Source organism: Streptopelia decaocto (genome assembly GCF_964273445.1).
Source record: "Streptopelia decaocto genome assembly, chromosome: 3".
NCBI lineage: Eukaryota > Metazoa > Chordata > Aves > Columbiformes > Columbidae > Streptopelia > Streptopelia decaocto.
In genome coordinates, this window is record NC_138656.1 from 63,323,425 (window position 1) to 63,344,729 (window position 21,305).

Here is a 21,305-nt window from a genome sequence, read left to right on the forward strand (position 1 = left end):
GCGTACATCAGCAGTGCACTGGTGATGTACGACTGGGGATGGTGGCAGCAATGACCACATGGCACCATCAACATCTTCTGTTGGCACTTTTGAATCTAGAACAGGATATTGTTTATGGCTGTAGAGCCATTATTGGTTTGCTTATCTTAACAACTGCCAGCATATTAACTTTGTTTCTATCAACATTCTTCTGTAACAAGTGAGGTTAATTAATACTGTGTATGATCATGTATTTCTTGCTAGAACCCACTACAAAAGAAGGCGGCTTGTAGCAACCCACTACAAAGTACAGGTATGGTTACCAAAACTCTGGCAGTTTTCACCTTGATAGTCTTACCAGGGAGGCAGGCATGTCAAACGTCACCCAGAACCCATGCAGGGGATAAAGAGGACTATGAACATAGCAAAGGTGCAAGCAAAAGTCAAGAGTTCTCTTATGCCCCATCTGCCAGTCATTTGGAGAAAAAAAAATATATCAAATTTTGTTTGGGACCTAATACAGTTGCAGAGGTACTGACAGTAAAGTAACAGTAGCATGTGAGTACAGGATCATGCACTTGACCTCAATATGGAAAATAAATGCAATTTCAATATAGGAGGAAACTATGCAAATACTTCTGCAAAATATTATGTGTCATCTCACAGTTAAAAAGCTCCCTATTTTTTCCACCTACACAAAGTGATGGTTTGGCAATTATGCTGACGATAAGACGGACATTAAGCTATTTACCCTTGAATATTTAAGCCAATGGACAGTCTAGGTATGACAGGAACAAATTGCCCACAAAATTATCCAGGAGGGAAGTTTTAAAAGGGTCTTAACCATTGGCGCAGACATTTTCTGCAATCAGCTCCTGGTGGCATCAGTGGAAGACAGAAAACAATACATTGCAGTAACAGCAGACAGCACTTGGGGACCTGGGCAGTTCTCATCTTGCTACAGAGTCAGAAATCACTAGAGGCTGGTTCTCTGCCAACATACTTTTTGAAAAATGATAATCAAGTTTATTAAAATTCCAACTCCATCAACACGGAGTCAATTTTAGCAACCTCATCTCACAGAATCACAGAATGGTTGGGGTTGCAAGGGACTTCTGGAGATAAGCTAGTCCAACCCACCTGCTCAGGTTTCCCATCAGGGTCTTCTGAACTTTTTTACTACTCTTTTTCTTTCTTATCTTCTCTTAGTGCAGCCAAGTAGTGCTGGTATCTATCCCATCATTAAACTAGTTACCTATACTAATTAGCTAGTTCTGATCTTCTGCTTGCTACAACAGAACTGAAATGAAATCTCTTCCTAACTTCTCATGGGACTTCAAGTCCTTTAATACAAACAGGCTTGGTTAACAGTTTTGCTCAAATTTCTCGGTGTACTGCAGTTATAAATCACTGTGGTCCAAAGTACCTCCTAACAAGGCCTTCAGCCCCACATAAGTCTTCTGTTCATACATAAAAGCATGCTACAGAAAGATTAGACTTTTAATCAAATTCACAGTTTTCGCTATTTTGTTACAGAACAGTTACAAATTCAGCTTGACAATTTTTTTATTATGAACCAAAGAGCTCCCTGTCTTTGCTCACGCTTCCTTTCAGTAAAAAAGCAGTTCTGCCCTACTTCTAAATAAATTATAGAATAAACACTGCTGCTTTTTACCCCATCAGTAACATAACTTAATAGCAAGGCAATCACATTTGACTTGATTCATCTCCAGAATTTCTAGTTGCAATTTATTATACACAAAACATCCTGTCAGGAAGGTGAAAGGAAGCCTAACATCTGCAGTCTGATAGACTATAGAGCAAGACAGTCTGCTGCATACTTGTGAAAGAGTAAAACATAGCCTCATTTTAAAAATTATACAATTCTATGCTTGAAAATTCCTTATAGCCAAATAAAAACTCATACAAAAATTAAATTCAATAAGCTAATTTAATTTCTTTCCACAGGCCATACATGCTGATACAATTTAAATGTGGACTTAGATATATTTGTATTAAACATAAAGAGAGAAAAAAATTGATTTTCGCTTTTCAATTAAAAGTCAAATGCCACCTGAAATGGTGGAGCAAATTTGGCAATATGCATTCGTACCATGCAGAACTATTTGCTGGGATCACTTATTAATTAAAAAAATAGAGACATAGAGACTTTTTAATTTCTGTAATGAGTTCCTAAGACATATGGATGCATCTAACATCAATTCAAAAACTCTTCAATTTCACAGCCATCATTATTTTTATTATCTTCAAGAGGACTACATTTCTCCATTTTTGAGGCCACAAATAGGCACCCACTGCTGCAGGTCTTTTTAAATCTCCTTCCTCCTATTTAAAAACCTGTTCTTCTATCATCCCTACCTTGATACCTTGCAATGAAGTTGAAATTAACAGTTAATCTAAGCCCCCTACTTTCTCTCCCAGATTTTAATTAAATTTATGCTTTCTATTTGTCTTCACTGGTGTGCACAATCCTAGCAGTCTAGCCTCATCACTGAGGGATTATTTTCAACAGCCAGTGTCAGTCCCAAGAATGGACACACAAGTGGAGATACTCATGATTCACAAACACTAATGACAGTCTTGATTGTGATCAGGCCTTTATTAGGCTTATTGCCTTGGTCCTCAAACCTAACATTGGTTACAGGAGCGGAAAGACTTGTGTAACTTTCAACTTTGACATGGTACATATTGAACATTTAGTTTTGGTTGGGACCACTAAGTTTTCTTTCTTTTCTTCCAACAGAGAATGGAAGTAACATTAGCAACCTAATCATGGGCACTACGAAGTTCTACGAGAGAAAAAGGCAAACAACAGCTAGTTGTTACTCAAAATATCATTTTTGAGGAATGCACCTTTCCTTCAAACTGTTTTTTTCATCCACATCGTGCACCTCTTTGTCTGTGTCTATCTTGTGTATATGAGTGAATGTAGGAGTGAAGAAAGGACATTTAATAGGGAGATTGGCAAGGAAAGAATATAAGCACTGCAGAATGGAGCCTATATAGGGCTCACCAAGCTTAGCTGATGAGTGTGTATTTTCACATTCAGGTAAGAAGAAGGGAAAAGGATAGTGTCTTAATAGTACCGGAGCAGGTAACACTTTGAGCAACTAAGAGTTAAAACCTCACAAAACAGAAGTGAAAAGGACACACGACCTGCAGGACAGGAGGCTGTTCAGAAACTAGTTAGCCTGGCAAATGTACAAGAGCTGTTTAACAACAGGGATTGACTTACTATTTGTGGTAGGCAAACCTGTACTGTCTCTCATGACAGAAGGCCAGACAATGCATCTTTTATGTGGCTACAGTACAGATGCAAAATAATTAATGATAACAAACTGCAAATTCAACCAAGTCATTGATTTGCAAATATAACTTTCAGGATTTTCCAAATCAGTTTCAGACCTAAATAAAATAGTTGCATTTCCTTCATTGAACTTTTTTTTACCCTCAAAACACAATCCCTAGTTTGATACTGTTGGGCAATTTTTGGTCAGGCCCAAATGAGCAAGATCCAAATGGAATGTCACTGGCCTGGCCACGTGTTGGAGCTTGACCAGATCCTGGGCACAGAGTATGTAGCTTCAGGCCCTGGGTTCATTTACTTATTTCCACAACTACCTGCATATGTTATATTCAACGTGTACTATAAGTAATAGTGTATAACAGCTATCAAATAACAATTTAAGTGCTTAATTTCATTAAATGAAAACATACGAGAATGCTCACATGGGTGTGCTCTGCCCTCTCAAGTTATGAATCAAACAAATTCCAGGATCTACTTTGGTATGACCAGCCTTATTTCACAACAGTAGTTGTCTGACCCAATAATTTTGTATGCATTCAATATTCAACAGCCTTTTCTAAAAATTTATGGCCAGTATAACAAAGACTGAAATCCTTGGTTTCCTATCTGGAACCAGGAAGCAAATGGACTAACACATATACAGCTAAAATTAATTGTAATGATTCTTATCTTGCAAAATGCTTTCTTTTACGCCACATTAAAAAGTGTCCCACTATCACAGTAAAACAAACAAACAACTTCAGACCAGAAATAAGCTTCCAACAAGATAATTTCAAAAAGCAGTTAAAATAATTTGAGATAATTGCCAAAATGAAAAAGCACTTACTTAGCTTTGACATCAGCAAATCAATACCAGGTCTAACTCCAGGGTTATCATACAAGGAACTCCTTCATGATCTCAGAAATATGAAGAATTGTTAGACTGTATACTAGGGGTTTTTTTGGAATATACTCTCTTTCAGAATATACTCTTTTTTGGAACATACTCTTTCAAAAGACCCTCCTTAAACTTAGCAAGTCAAATTTTGAAACCCCCACATATTTCACTGGAATTTAACATGGTTGAATGGGGGAAGAAATAAACTGGGGGTTTTCATTTTGTGTTTACTTAAAAACCCCACAATTTCCACCCTAATACAGGGCGTTTCAAAAAGTTGGACCCAATTTCAAGTTGCAGTTGACTTCACATTGGATCCATCTTTTTGAAACATCCTGTGCTTTTAATTTAGAAAAAAACCCTTCATAAATTTTACATAAATTTTACATAAATTTTACCAAAATTTAAGTAAGCCCTAAGCCAGTTATTTACATTCACAAGGATAAATTCCTTCAAATTTTTAGGAACCTGAGGGATCCCTTGCACAAGACCATGATGATAATAATAATATCAATATGGTCACATTTTATGTACCTAAAGGCAAAGAAAAAACTAGGTAAGCCACCAATTATTTTTAAAACGTTGTCCGGTAAAGGACTAAACGAAGGATTTATAGATGAATATACACAAAGGCAGCATTTGGAGATGCTGATTTAGGTGTCTGCATCCCTGCAGAAAGCTCCTCAGCCTTAGAGTGGTTACATGATCGTTCACTGAGACAACTCAAAGAACAGGATGTGAAGATCCTAAATGCCTAAGTTATAACAGCTTCTACTCATGCTTTACTTATATCTCTGTCCCACAACCTGTGGTGAGGACAGATACTTCCTTCCTTCCTTCCTTCCTTCCTTCCTTCCTTCCTTCCTTCCTTCCTTCCTTCCTTCCTTCCTTCCTTCCTTCCTTCCTTCCTTCCTTCCTTCCTTCCTTCCTTCCTTCCTTCCTTCCTTCCTTCCTTCCTTCCTTCCTTCCTTCCTTCCTTCCTTCCTTCCTTCCTTCCTTCCTTCCTTCCTTCCTTCCCTCTTCTGTAGAATACCCTAAATCTTTGCTCCCCAGAGTACATTCTGGGAATTGATTTCTATCAAGTGTGGTAGAGAAACTGTTTATTTAGGTAGTACTCAATAAATCAAACTGTATTTTTTGGCATGGCTAACAAGATTCTTCAGAAAATACGTACTTAAGCTGTAAAGCTCCTTGCCAGAAGACAGTACAGATACTAAAAGTTTATGTGGATTCAAGAGGTGACAGGAAAAATTATTGGAAGAAAAAAATATTAAAGACTTTTAATTACCAAGGGTGCTACCCTGCTTCACAAAGTCCACAAGCCTTGAACTGTTGCATTGGAGCTATATTTTGAGGAAACGCCTTCTTATGTGTGCCCCTTTCTAAGGGTTTTATTAGGCACCCTGTACCTACAATGCTGGGGAAAGGGATCTCAAATCTGGTCCAGAACAACCACTCCTGTGATCTTACCATAACCATAAAACTTGGCTAAATGTTTTTCAAGGTTATACCTGTATTTGAAGAGAATACAGAGAGATGTGAAATACATGAGGTGTGTGAATACAAGATGTAAGCAAGTGGCTCTTCAAACTGAATAAAATGACTCAGCTTCCACTCGTCAGTACTTCAGTGCATTTCAGTCATAGGCATCTCTTAAATCCCAAGGTTAAATCTTTTTTTTTTTTTTTTTTTAAACCGTGCAGATTAGGCAACCTGTTGAAGCTAAATTCAATTCAAACTTGATGTGGAATAGATCTAAACTCAAATTTTAAAAAGCATGCCACGAAAGTGGTGAGCTTTCACCTCACTCAACATAAATATGTACTAAGTAACAATACCAGACAGTATAATTTACAAAAACTTTTGGAACTACACAATATATGAAATGGAAACATTTCCTTACTGAGTAATGAACTCCCAGCACTTCAATAACTGGCATTTGTCAGCTGTGTTAACTTGAGGCACCTCAGCTGAAACAAAACTTAAAGGAAGACCATAAAGAAGTCTGGACATTTTCATCTTCACTGTGACAGAAGCAAGTCAAGTAGCATGGTGAGTTGCTCTTTACTGCAAATGCTTGCCTTTATTTAATGTGCTTTTTTGTTTCACATGATCGTGATTTGCACCTGCATGTTTGCTAACCAGGACAATTTAGTGGCAATAAAAGCCCAGGTTAATTTCCCAACACAATTAGTTTAAAGGCCATCATGATAATACAATAGGAAGATAAAAAATAGATGTGAAAGTCCCTCTTTTCTGCCTGTTCCGTGTGCCCAGCTTCGAACAGCATGTCTAGCTGTGGCACGGCAGCCACGCACGGCAGCGCTTCTCCCACCGCCCCGAGGGAGAACCAGGTGCGGCAGCAGAGAGGGAAGGAGGGAGGAGGCCAGGGGACCACTGAAAGCAAAGCCCCTTCTCTGCTTCTTTCTCCAGACCGTGCAGGGCCGAGGGAAGAGCCCACCATCCCACCATCCTTGTCACATACTTCCTCTCTCTTTCCCTTTTTAAGATGTCTCAGCCTATCTTACTCCTCCACAAACACTGATAAAAATGCAGCATCTATTTTTTTCTCCCCATTTCAGACACCGCCCTCTTACCTCATCCATAGCCAGATCTCCTTGCTTCAGATTCCCACTGTCCTCTAACTGTGCTTTTTGTCCCTCCCTCATCCTCGGGTGTTTGTGCCACACCTTTCAGTTGCTACATGCCAAAAGCCCACCTCTTTCAAAAGCCTTTGTGACTTTGCACACAATGACATCTCCTGAATGATCTGTTCAACTACCAGCAGTTCCAGGTCATGCTATGCAAAATTTTATATTCACTATGTTCCATTCACTCTCAGGAGCACGTATGAAGACAGCCAGTGCATGACAGGTAATGCCAGAAGAAAAGTCAAAAAGCAGTGAAGTGAGGGGACCAAAAAGAAGCAGGATGCAGAAGAATCTATTGCATTTTTGTATCTTTGCTCTGTGTCAACAGAACAATCTTAAAAACAATTTGTATTTGCTGTCTCTCTCCATCTATTCTGTATATTAGAAGTGAGATGCACTAGCTACTGTACTGGATAAGCAATAAAAAAAGTTTTGAAATATAAAATATCCCTAGGCGTTTTCCCCAGGCAACATTTACCCTCATGCCATGACCCGTAAAGGTAAAACATTTTAAAACAGCCAACTAATTTTCTTGAGGCTGTCTTCTAGGTTTCTTACACTACTGGTGTACACTTTTTTTTTTAAATTGATGGTATAAACTCCGATTTTATTATGCCTAGACAGCTTCCTGAGTAAAAAGAATGAAACAGAAACCAGATCAGAAAAATGGATTTTCTAGCCCACAGCTAATGAATTATGTGAATTTAGTTAAAACTGATTTCAGACACAATGTGACAGAAATGTGGCTCTATCCTCTAGAAGAGAGGCTGAAAATATTTCACTGAGCAAAAAGCCAAGAGTAAATATTTTATTGTGTAAACAACTTAGGACAAACATCATTTTCAGCACATAATTTAACAGAAACAACATTCCAGTCAAAGTAGCTAGCTTGACTCAGTGCATCAAAGGAGGAGGCAATCAGAACTGCTTCCTCTAATTCAACTTACATTTACAACTAAAAGCAGAACCAGACAGATGCACTTGATAGTCACTCTAGAGATGCTACCAGATTAATGCATAGAGTGCAACTCTTCCCTCACTCGGTCAGCTTAAAACTACACATCCAAACAACACCCAGATGAAAAGTGCATTGATGATTTCCTTCACCATCTGTCAACATTGCCATCAACAAAAATGTCCATTCTTTCTATCTGTTGCTAATGAGCATTACCATCAACATGCATATGCTATCAACATCAGAACCCTTCTCATCTCGCACTCTAAATTGCAATAGTTAAAATTGCACTTGCTTTTAATCCCTTTTCATCTCTTACTCTAAACCACACTTGCTAAAAAGGAAAATTAGAATACTCACTGTGGCTACATTTGCACAGAGAAATGGACTGCTAGAATGCTCAGAAAGAAAATCAGACATAATTACTTTCTCTCTCTTACAGGGATATCTTAATCTACCTAATGGGAATATTGTTTAATCTGTCTCCAGCTATCCCCGTCCTTTCTCTAGAAAGCAATCGGTGAACGTTCCCAAAGGCAAGAGCACCCCAAGCCCTGCCCGCCCGCAGCTCTGCGCTCCCCGCGGCGGCGGCAGCCCGCAGCTCTGCCACTTACTGATCTTGTCCTCCCCTCTGGAGAAGGGAAAGCAGCAGAGCTGGCCCATGGCATCTACTGCCTTATCTTCCTCTTCCTCCTCCTCCTCCTCCTCTCTGCGTGCACACCTCAAGCGAAAGCTGCAGACCGGGCTGCCGTCCGTGAAGAAATTGCTTATTCTGCTGTGGGAGCGAGCGGCAGAGCGGGAGTGAGCGGCAGGCCCCGCCCCTCCGCCCCGGCCCCGCCCCGCCCGGCCCCGCCCGCCGCTCCGCTCCGCTGCGGCAGCCCCGGCCCCGCTCGCAGGCTGCGCTGCCTCCCTGCCGGGCGGCTGTCTCCGAGACAGCTGCCCCGTCTTCCCCTTCGCTTCCTTCTGTTACAGGAGGGATGGGCACTCAAAAAAAGAGGCAGCATTTGGCCACCTTAAATAAGGCACCGGCCGTTTAAAGAGTGGGAGCGTGGCTGTGTGCCCTCTGCCACCGCAGCTCCCCTCCCCTCCCTCAGCAAGTGTGCTGAGGAAGGGGAGAAAATATGGTTAAGTATACAGTTTATATATATATATATATATGAAGTACTTATACTTAATAAATGGGCTCTCCCTCATCCCTCCAGAAGCAAAAATTAGACTACAAGACTAAGCAAGGAAAAAAGGTGGTTGAGCTGCTGGAAGAGTAGCAGCCCCAGCAAGAGATGCTGAGAAACAAACTGGGGTCGCTGCTCTCAGTTTGGTGGGGATTCACTAGCAACTTCAGTTGAAATAGAGCTGGTGACCCAGCTTTAACCCAGGTTACTAGCCTTCCTTCTTAACAGGATATGTGTTACACGTGTGGTTGATGAAGGTCACATGTTGGACATAATAAATTTAAGCTTTTTTAAGGTAAAAAACTAACCAGATGCAACATTAGTAAAGAGTAAGTTATTGATTAAAAATAAAAAAAAAAAGGCAGTCCTATAGGGATTAGTACTAGTCCCAATGTTACTCAACACAGTCATTTTTTTCAAAAATTATCAGAGGGGTGGAACACACATCTCCTATGAGGACAGACAGAGAGACTTGGGGCTGTTCAGCCTGGAAAAGAGAAGGCTTCGGGGAGAACTTATTGTAGCCTTTCAGTATTTAAAAGGGGCCTATAAGAAAGATGGGGACAGACTTTTTAGCACAGCCTGTTGTGACAGATCAAGGGGTAATGGTTTTAAACTGAAAGCCATGAGATTCAGGCTAGATATGAGGAAGAAACTTTTTACAATGAGGTTGGTGAAACACTGGCACAGGTTGCCCAGAGAGGTGGTAGATGCCCCATCTCTGGAGATATTCAAGGCCAGGCTGGACGGCGCTCTGGGCAACCTGATCTAGTTGAAGATGTCTCTGATCATTGCAGGGGAGTTGGACTAGATGAGCTCTGAAGGTCCCTTCCAACCAAAACCATTCTATGATTCTGTGATTCTATGTAATAAACCACCTAAGAGTGGAAGTTTGGCACACATATAGTGAGACAGGACAGTAAATAAGCACAGCCTGTGCAGCTTTGGCAAACTGAGTCTATTCATCCAAAGTATGTAAATAAAACCAAATGTAAAGACATAAATTTTAAGTGTTCTTGTGTTCACTGAATTTTAAAGGAATTACACAAACCCGATTAGGTTGCTCACATGCTGTTAGCTATCAAAGCATCCTTGCAGGGTAATTATATTGTTAATATCCCAGCTTTCACTGCAAATAGCTGCCATCACAAACTGTTCTGTTACACAACAAAGAACGTACCTGAGCTGAGAAGTAGCTCCTTGGTGTCCAATGAACTCATATTGAAGACCGACCCATGGAAAGCCATTCATAATGACAATAGTCCCTGGATGCCCCATGGCTTTTAGAAGCTGTCATACTACTATTTTTCCTTCATTGTGGGTAATAATGAAGTATATCTCTGGATAGATTTAATCCATCTGGATGTATATTTCTGCTAACATGTAGATACTTAATATTCTAAGACTTCTACATGTGTTCACCAGAAATTTGTCAAAAACTTTATAAATTATTGTTGTAATGGACAGATAACACACACATAGACATCCACAAAGCATGATCCCACAAGCCTTCTATCATTAGGCTAATAATGAAGGAACGCAGGTATACACAGAAATTGTGGGACGACAGTCTAGAAATTCTGCACACAATTTCCTGTTCAGGAGATCCAGGAAAACCACCATGTTTCACTGAAAGATCATCTGTGTGCACTGGAAAAGCAGCCTTTCATGGCTGCAGTCACTTAGCTTTTGAAAGCAAGTTACATTCAGAATGTATAAAAAAAAATCAGAAGAAACCAAATCCACAAATAGTCTCCGTTAAATTACCTGATCTTGCAAACCTTCTCTGGTAATACCTGCAGTTGCTGTTACATTTCAAGCACCCATTGAAGATAACAGAGAGCCTGTGACAGCAGTTAAATTCTCAACATTTAATATTAATATGAAGGATGGATAAAGCATGCACTTGTCTTCCTTATCACACCAATAAAATAAATGATAAGGCTTAGATGACTCTTTTATGTCCTTGTCTATATTCTAAAAACTAATATTTGCAGTTGAAAAAATAATCCTTTTACCACAAAATGAGGGTATTAATTCTGCTACTATTAACCTGCACTTTGTAAGTGTTCTAGCTAGTAAGACATACTTTGCAGAAAACCAATAATTTAATCAGTGGCAGAAATTCTCCACAAAAATGTCTAGTGCTTTATATTCAAACTACTATTTAATTAATGAAATTATATGTTTGTTTTCCTAGATGCAAGAATCTCAGACTGGAGAATCCTATGAAGATTTCTTATTTCTTATAGAGATAAATCAGCTTACCTGAGAAGAACAAGTGTAATATATTTAATATATTTGTAAGGCATTGTTCCTTACAAAAACAGAATTGTTTTTAAGCTAAGTACTATTCCAAAACTAAAATGAATTGAAATAAGGTTGCCAGGGTGTAATTTTTTAAAATTATTTTCCACCACTACTCTGTTATTAACAATAATTAAGTCATCTACTGTTTTAAGAAGTATTATTTTCCAGTAGCAGAAACAAAAAATCAGGATGGTATACAAGTTTTCAAAATAGCTGTAATAGTTAAGTTCTGTATTCATAGAAATTCATTTCAGCTGTGCAGTTGCCTCACTTGAGGAGATGCTTTCAGCCTAACCAAGAGCAAAAAGAAAAGAACATGACCCACATTCTACAACAAAACTGAATTAAACATGAATACTACAGGGTATAAGTGAAGCCAGTCATCAAAGCATAGAGAGATTATTTCTAAGAGTGAGCATATCTTCCATTCTGCTCAGGATGAAAATAAGAACACAGGCAACATTTTAGGCAAGAAAACAAATATTTTCCTTGAGGAAAAGTTAAAAAAAATCAGAAATGTTCAAGTAATACATCAGAGACCTTATTACCATGTTCCAGTATTTAAAGGATGGCTACAAAGAAGATGAAGACTCCCTTTTTACAAGGAATCACATGGAAAAGATAAGGGGTGATGGGTGCAAGTTATTCCTGGGAGATTCTGATCGATCACACAGAAAAATTTTTCACAATGTGAACAACCAGCCACTGGAATAATCTCCCCAGGGAAGTGGTAGGTTCTCCACCACTGGACACTTTTAAGATTCAGCTGGACAGAGTGCTGGGCCGTCTTGTCTAGACTATGCTTTTGCAAAGAAAGGTTGGACCAGATGATCCTTGTGGTCCCTTCCACCTGGTATTCTATGATAAAATTTTCAGTTTTACTTAGGCATAATCTCCCTCTGTATAGATACAACACATCTATGTAGTACCTAAATTAATAGAAAAGTCCTGTTTTGACAAGCTTGTTTTACAAAGCAGTATAAGAAGCACAAAGTCCTCTTGTACTTAAACCCAAACATCCTTCTGTTAAAACATGCAATAACCATAGTTCTCCCTGATGGCTTTCTAAGCAGTCCTGGCAATCCATGGATGTCAGGCTGACAATAGCCTATTAAGCAATTCTGGAATAATCACAAACAGTGACAGACCTCTTTCATCCATCTACAAGCCATCTTTTAGCCAAAACTAACAAAACACATAAGCATAAATGTGGACACAGAGAAGAAACAGGATTCAAGGAGGGCCCTGGACTTGTAACACTGCCAGATCAGTGTATGTGCTCTAACTTGCAAGATGAAGGTGGTGATCATGAAGTCAACTGAAACCTCCCCAGCTGGATATGGTCCATCTTAAGTATTTGGGCATATATTCTGTGAAAAAGGCGTTTCTGACCACATTTTCAGTGCTTTGCTAGCTCAAGGCCTGTAGTTTGTTCTGTTTGGACATCTCTTGACATTTTGGTGAGATACACAAAGTACATTTTGACAGAAGTTATAGCACAGCAGCAAAGTTTTCAGCTATTTCAGGATCATAAGTATGACTGGATATAGAATTATACTAAGTCTAGCCATATGAGGCCTAAACAGCCAAAGTATTATTAAAAATGAACAAAGCCCAAGAGACACTGGTAAGTATTTTGTTGGGAGGCAGGGAAGCTGGAGGGTACCCCGCGATTGAATCTGAAGGGTGGAATTTTTCCAGGTAAGGGATGGCAAGGTGCCATCCTTTATTAAAGACGGATGCCCAGACTAGCCAAGACAAACTAGTGCAAAACCAGCAGACAGAACTATTGGCATCCACCAAGCAGAAAATACAGTTTTGAATCTTGGAAAGTGTCTCTCTTCAGCGCAGATAAAGACTAGGAGAAACTACACAGAGGCAATTTCAGCTTTCTTAGTGCTCCTGAATACTGCTCAGCTGATCCACAAGGAACCTGGTGAGGCTTTTATTAGATGATGCTTGTGGTGAAAATTATGTAAAAGGTGGGTGAGGAAGAAAAGCTGATCTGCATTTCAACTTAAAATACTTCTGCACTCAGAACCTAAGCTTTTCCCAAGCCTTTGTATAAAAACACATATACACAAACACAGAGTGCAGAACAACAGTGTGTCACTGTAAGTGTTGGTTTGGGAGCACCTACCAATTCAGAATTACAATCTCCATCTAGAAGAAAAACCAGGGATAAATGAATCATCTCTTGGACTTCCCAAAATGCAAACATTTTCCTACTGTGTTTGACAGTGCAGACTATACTCCAATTTTTTTCTGATACTTGGTTTTTAATGCAATGTGTAATTCTATCAAATTCTCCATTGCATCCTTCTGAAAACACTTCCCTTTTTTTGGAGAAAAAGCTTAAATTAATCTTAAAGTATTTTATTTTCTTTTTCTTCAATTACTTAAGAATATTCCTAGCAACATGTACTGTAAAGAAAAAAATGATGCTGAGTTGGCATGTGCATTCTAAAATAGAAGTTCCTATTTTAGCTAAATTTTTTAAACCACATTAAAATACTTCCAGGAAAGTCTCACCACTAATATGTGTTTTACAACACTGCCTTCTAGAGAGAGAAACCTGCTCCTATGCACTGTAAATCACTGTCTCTGTGAGTTCCATTTGCTGAATGCAAAGGCTGGGACACCAGCCACAGATACGCCTGCCTTCTATTTTAAGTGCAACCTCAGGGCGAGGTTCAAGACCAAATCTGCCAACTGCCCAGATTGTTTACCCTCGGGAATGCATTCAGAGCCACATTTAGAATAAGCCACAGAGCACCTCTGGGCGAAAACTCCACATACATTCAAGCCCCGTGAGCACTCATGGCACCCTGCTTTGCAGAGTGGACATGTCTGTCTGTGGTGTGTATGTCCCCAGGTATCCCATCTATTCCTGCAGTGACTTTGCCTGAGAGCAGGTGTACAAGATGGACTTTGTAGAGGATGCCAGCACACAAACGTCCCCCTTAACACAAATGTCACCCTTGCAGATCAGCCCCAGGACAATGACAGCGTGAAAAGCTGGGGCAAGGTCCCCCTCACACTTTAGGGTCATCCCAAGGCTCACCTTACAGGCGTGAGCCTCTGAGGCCTACCAAGCTTTCATTTAATTCAATATTCCTACTGGCTGCATTAGGGTGCTGAGACGATTATGTCTGGATCTTGATAATGCTGTATCATTAAATAATAACTAAGAAGTGCCAGGATAACTTTTAAAATAAGAAATCTTTTATTTAAAGTGTTCAGATAGTTCCTACTATTGTGGAAAAGAAAGATTAACGAATGTATAAAAGAGGTGGAGCGTAACCAGAAACTGAAGGATATGCTAGCTATTGTGAGGAAAAAACCCTCCAAAATCACAGCAAGAAATTTAATCTCTTAGCTTAGTAAAAAATATTGAAAGCCACATGGGAAAAACCAGAGTGATTTAAGTCAGGGCAAAAATGTTGGTACTTATGTACCTTTTTCTCCTAAAATTTCTAAGTTTAATTGGACAGTTGAGGATAACGAGGCTTGAAAAGAGTCCTGTTCATAGCCTGTCAGTATCTCAATGATTCTACCAACCAACAAGTAGCTAGAGACAGCAACCATTGTCCAGTGATGGTTTACTGAGAGTCAACCTGACTGCACGGACACCAAAAATTCTTAAGGAGAACATAAAAACCTTCCCCTAGTCTCAACTTTAATTATAGTAAAATAACGAGAATTTTTTTTTCTGACATACAGAAATTAAACAAGAGTAAGAAAATCAGTGGCAAGGCTCTAATGACTATGTTCTGACTTCTAAATCGATAAACCTTAATTTCCAGCAAATTATCACTACACTGTTTACCTTTTTTTAAGACTACTTCAATTTTTTGGCCAAATTTTGTTTTGAATATTGTTTTGAATATTTCTTTACTGCCCTGATTACATTTAGCATTTTTAAATGCTTGCTTTGATGATCAAGAAAATGTGGCTACCAAGAAAAAGAAGTTAGGGTTCTGTTCTTGTACTTCCTTCCCTTGTTCTCTATTCAAACATGAGATTTTTTTACATTTAAAATAAAATGGAATAAGAACATGGCACAGTGAGATTTTTTTTGCAATGTATATATATATTACCAAACACATTATGCTAAAACTTACTTTCTGGAACATTTAATGTCGTGCACAACCTAGAAGAACAATTCTTCTTAAAAACAAATCAAAAGGAATTTTCCACTAGAACAAGCAAATTGAATAAACTTAAAAAATAATAATAAAAAAACTTTAAATGGTGACTACTGATATTCTTTCCCTTCAAAGTTTGTCAAGAAAGTTGGTGAAATGCACTGACGCTGTATCGCAGCTCTGTTAGTCAGACCTGCTAAGGCTGCTGCCCCCAGTCAGTATTTTGTTGCTGATTTATTGCTCTTCATTATCATTCTACGCTAGAATTCTTCTGGGATTTGGAACATATATATAAATAGGCTCACTGAATGCGCCCAAAATTCAGCTGGCATAAGGCTGCACAGGGAGGCCCTCTGATTACAGTCCCCTTTCCAATCCTGTTGCAACACTCCTCCTGTTGCAACTTTTCCCCAATCTCCTCCATTTGGAGCTCCAGAGCCCAGATTTGTTAACTTTCTGAGAATGTTACAAAGTTCCTTTTCTCCTGCTTGTTAAAGCTGCTGGTTAGAATGCAAGTCAGGACAGAGTTGAGATTTAAGGTAGTCCTTTCTGTAAAAATCTTAATTACTCAAGAGGTACTTGACAGTACAACAGCAAAAGGCTCCTTTAATATGTATTTTTACAGCCTGAAGAAAAAAAAAATGTTGAATAGACAGATGTCCTATGCTCTTTCAAGTTCTTGAAATCAGTAGTAATAGGTTATTTCTTCAGACTTTCTGGTGAGAACAAAACCACAGCGTTTTATGTCATTTTTTTCAGTCTTTTGCCATATTATTGTAGTATGCCAGTGAAAAAGTGGTATTTTTGTTTTGCAAATAAATACTTAGCATTAGAGAACAGAAATGAAGGGACCAATGCTAGTTACTGTGCATTACAGCTATGTTTTTAAGATTGCATCAAAGGCTTTTCATGATTCATGGGAGGAAAAAAATGAAAGCAGAATAAAGTCAGCAAAGGAATCCAGGTAAAACTTAAATTAAAAACCCCCACAATTAATAAGTTTTGATGTTGTCAGCTGATAGCACTTGCGAGAGTGCTGCACCTTAATATGGTTCACTGAAATCTGCCAGTGCGCTGCCATTTGCTTTAGTAAAGTATATAGCTAAGCAAGGTACACACCTTAAACAATCTGTTTGTTCAGACTATAAAGAAAATAAAATATTCGGAAAGAAAAGGCTTAACCCTTGACTCCCCTTCCTTTGAAATAACACATTTCACCTCAAAGCTTTCCAAAAAAGGACTCTCTAGATTTGAGTACACCCACATATTCTAGAATATTGTAAACATTTAGTCTAGTAATCACTTATTGACTGGAATTTTAACAATCCTTTCCTTTTACAATTTTTTTTTTCTTGATGTTTTAATTTACACTACGAAAAGGAATGGGGAAACAGCATGGAATTTGGAATATTCTTTCTCACAAACAGCACAAAAATACATTCATTATTAATGTATCTTGCAGCAAGTGTACTGAATAATCTGCATTTATCACTTGCAGGTGACCCCTTAGCATACGGTCTGCCAACACATCATAAATGCACTGCCAAAGGATTGAAAGTTGGATAACTGTTGGTTTAATTTTAACTAATAGGCATTAAACCGCCACGCTGCCTGTGTGAGAATCTGTCGGATCCATCAACAAGAAGAGAAGCGCCAGATAGCCTCTGCTAAAAGATCAGGACAGGCAGTAACACTGACTCATTTCTTATGGTATTCTGCTCCAAGGTTTTCTTGAGACCAAAGCAGAAAACTCATTCTAAATAGAAAGGAAAGAACTGGGAATGCCAGCCAGCTTTTGCTTTCTGAGATGACTGTGAACTAACCTCCTTTTGGTTAGTCATACACATATTCTTGTTATTCCCTTCATACATTTTTCTCAGAAAAATCTGAGTAAAGCAAAAGTCATGTCTTGACCCAAAGTTAACGGAAACTTATGCTGGAACTCAGCCATTCTTTTGCTACAGTTTCCTAATTTTAATATTGATTTAAATGAATGTTTTTGCCAGTTTTCCATCAGTCTCCAATAAAGATGAGGTAAAATATTAGAGTTCATTAAAATAATGTAAACTTAATGATACTACTTACCTAATAGACCCAAACATTAACAGAATATACTTACAGATTTAAAATTAAAATACACGCATTTTCAAATAACTCAGTAAGTTATTTTGTAAGTTATTATCTATAAGAGTATTGACAATAATTAATCTGAATGTTATACATAGCTTGAAGAAGTAAAAAGTAAACTAAGAACAAGTGAAGCAAAGCTTGTGCATTAGGATTTTCTATCACATCTCTATCAAAAGATGTAGAAATTTTATCTACTTAAGATAAAGTTGGTAATACCAAAAGTGCATAATCTAAAAGTCCTCCTAGAAATATATGGAGTCAAAAGTGTGCTGACAGCTAGGAGTGATTTACTGCAAAGTTCTCAAAAAAAGCCAGCTAGCACGACACCTAGATCTTCATGTAGAAACTTGCTTATTGTCCTTCAATATCAGTTTTTAAGGTTTATAACTATGAGGAAAGTGTGTTCTGAAATTTTAGTTTCATATGTGAACACCTATTTGTACAAAATTGATATCATTTTGAGAAAAATATTTTTAATTTTATAAAGGAATTCAAGAATTAGGAGCTATGACTGAGATGCCTATATTAACCAGTTACAACATAAGTAACTGAGTGGGCATTCCTGCATATTTCTTTATTCTAAGGACACAGTGATATTTATAAAGGTCAAAAAAAAAAGGAATGTGATTCTGCATTTGCTGTCAGAACAAGGAGAGGATACAATATCTACTAAGTGAAATAAAAAATTATTTCTCCTTCCTCAATGTATTAAAAAATGTTTCTTTACAAAACATACTCGTGTATAATCAGGCTTTAAAAGTAAAATGGTTTCCTTTGTTTGCTCTGGATTCTATTTACTTCCACAAAATTTCTGTGTACTGTACAAACTACAACTGTGTTTCCCTCCTAGAGAAGGGAAGAAGACATTTGTTTTCATCCTTAGCATGATAAATATGTTTTGGAGACAGGAGAAATCACTGGTTACACCTTCAGCATCTGCTTTGGTTTTTAAATTGTTGTTTTATACTTCCTGATAAAAGGGGATTTATCTATGTACTTTCATTACAATGTTAAACTGAAGTTTTTATTTAAGTGCTAATTAAGTTTTTATGTAAGAATGCAAAGATAGCATAGCTTGAAAAATAAGCTCACATATAAAAGACAGTAACAACATGCAACAATCAAGAAAGATGCCCCCTTAAATGGACATTCATAAACATGTCAGTGTATGAGATTCTCTGAACTGTTTCCAAATAAAAGGAAAATTTCAATGAATCATGTACTAACAATACGTAAGAAAATGAACATCAGGGCTGCACTCAGTCCAAAGCCCAAAGCCTATCACAGGGAATCTAGTGTGCAACTGGGAGGAAGTGGCTTTAATATATGTCAAGGTACCACACAAGTCCCATTGTCAAAGGCTGTCCAAAATCACATTTATTCAATGCTTTTCTGGTGTGATCTTTCTTAACCTCCACCACATGAACACCACCCACTTCTGTGGCTAAATTGATTAAAAGATTTCTAGCAAGAAAAGAGCTGCTTAAAGGGAATGTTTTGCATCACCTAACAGTAAATACCAGGAGTTATGCTATGTACATATATGTGCATATACACAAGCAGGCAAACACACACACACATACACATCTGTGTATCAACTGATGATTTGTCTCTAATGAATAACAAAAGAAGACTAGAACCAAACAGAAGAGATGGGTCGGCATTCAAAAACTCACTAAAACTGGCATATTTTACTATTGCCCAGCAGCAGAAGGATCCACGTTCAGAACAGCCTCAGTTTGAACGGCCTGGGCTCCATCTGCTTAGGATCCAGAAACCGGACACTCCTTTTCCTTAGTCGGCCACAAGATTATGAGTCCAGTGGGCATTTTAACATTGTGCCTATGACCTCTGTAAGACTAGACACTCCAAGAAATAATCACAGGATCACAGAATCTGATTTGGGATGGGGGATATGGGGGGCTCTCATTCTTTGGCCCTCTGGGATCTGAATTCTTTTCCACGCTGAAGCAGCTCCTGGAAGAACACAGGTTCATCATGCTAGGCTGCAGGTGGTAGCTCCTCCAGCCTTCAGGGCCTTGAACTTCCCCAAGTGGGGCAAAGAAAAAAGCTCAGAGTCCCAATCTGTGCAATATGTATTTCCTCTTGAAAATAAAGTGAAATCTGATTTAATTACCCATGTATCATCAGGAGAGGATATTGGGCTTTGTATCCCAAGTCAAAACCAAAGGAAGACAGAGAAGTGCTGACACCGCTCTTTGTTGGGTGTTTCCCACTGGCTTGTTCAATGCAGCACTCAGTTCAATCAAACAAACCGAGAAAGACAAGAGTGTTCAAATATAAAAGCAATAGTCAGAATAGCTACCATTACAAAAGGCATACTTATTAAATATATGCACCTAATTCCATGTATTTGAGCACTGTAACTCAACTCGAGTCTAGACAAGAGGGGTGCTGTGTAGAAACTCAAAAGTATTTAAATATTCAAAAATATTTTGTACTTGATTATTGCACTCTACTGAATAATTGTTACCTTTAAATCTACCCTACTACGGAGAAGTATTCTCCCAAAATAATACTATTTTCCGTAGAATTTCATTGTGCGAGCCTCACCACCACTGGCCCTGTACCACTAAAGTCCCAAACTGAGAAAGAAGTGAAGAAAAAGACTGAATGTGATTGGGAGCTTAAAATTGAAAGGGCAGATAAACAGTCAGAAAGAAATCAATTTTTGAAACCTTTTAGCTCTTATTCTTCATAAGCAACCTGGATAATTACAGCATCACGATTAAAATTGGTAATATAAGAAAAAAAAGCCCCATGATACAGAGAAGCAGTCAAAATACAGATGATTCTTTATCAGGAAGTTATTTACAATAGTTAAAAATAGCTAAGGTATTAGGATTTACACATTTGTATTTCAAATTATGGATTTAGGTTTACTTTGAAGTATGTGTTTGTTATGCCTATATAGAAAGAATTGTAGTATAATATTTTAAACTCCATTTGGAGAAACAGTATGCCTTCATGTGTTTTGTGTTCTTTAAAATTAATAAAAGCTATCCCTAAGAATATGAATAACTACTAAGTACATTCAAATCAACCCAGCTTAATGAATTATGACGAAAAAATAAACCAGATGTTCTGTATATTTCTGAAAAGAAAAAACATATATGAGAAGTTCTGACTAGACAGCCAGACAACTACATAACTGCAAGACAACTGGAAGATATAAACGACTGAGGTAACAGCTAATCCAGATTTTGGAAGGTAATTGAGATATTTGGAGATTAGCATCTCTGTATCTTGTATAATATGTCAGGAAAGAAAATTACCATGTATAGAAAATGGAATTCACCAATAATGAAGATCACAAAGAATTCAACATATGCTTCTAAAAGAGTACATCCATAAGCAGGTATATTTGCCATGTAAAATAATAGCAATAGCTATTAAAATAGCTAATAAAAGCAATAGCTAATAATAGCAATAGCTAATAAAAGCAATAGCTTTTACTTGCTTTTATGTGAAAATAACATTTCTAATATTAATGACAAACTAACAAGTCTCTTTTTCTGCCAAAGGCTATATAACATCCTAATCATGTGATGTAAATTTTTAACATCGAATGTGTTTTTTGCTTGCAATACAATATATAGAAATGGAGAAGGAAAGCTATAGGGCTTGCCTGCATTTGAAAGATAAGGCAGATTAACACTGGCTGAGAATTTAAAGTACTAAGAGCTGTTTCTGAATAATTCCATATGTGAATGCTCCTATTTTGGAATAAGAGT

General features: G+C 38.0%; 2 protein-coding genes across 2 annotated transcripts in view; both read right to left on the reverse strand.

The window, feature by feature from the left end:
- The window catches only part of LOC309437229 (A-kinase anchor protein 7-like), a 28,075-nt gene extending 19,511 nt beyond the window's left edge, over window positions 1-8,564 (reverse strand). The window contains exon 1 of the mRNA XM_082047369.1: window positions 8,405-8,564. Within this exon, the coding sequence (XP_081903495.1) occupies window positions 8,405-8,453 (49 nt within the window). The 5' untranslated portion in view covers window positions 8,454-8,564. The remainder of the gene's footprint in view (window positions 1-8,404) is intronic.
- Window positions 1-21,305, reverse strand: part of LOC309437226 (A-kinase anchor protein 7-like) — a 90,262-nt gene that overhangs the window by 20,826 nt on the left and 48,131 nt on the right.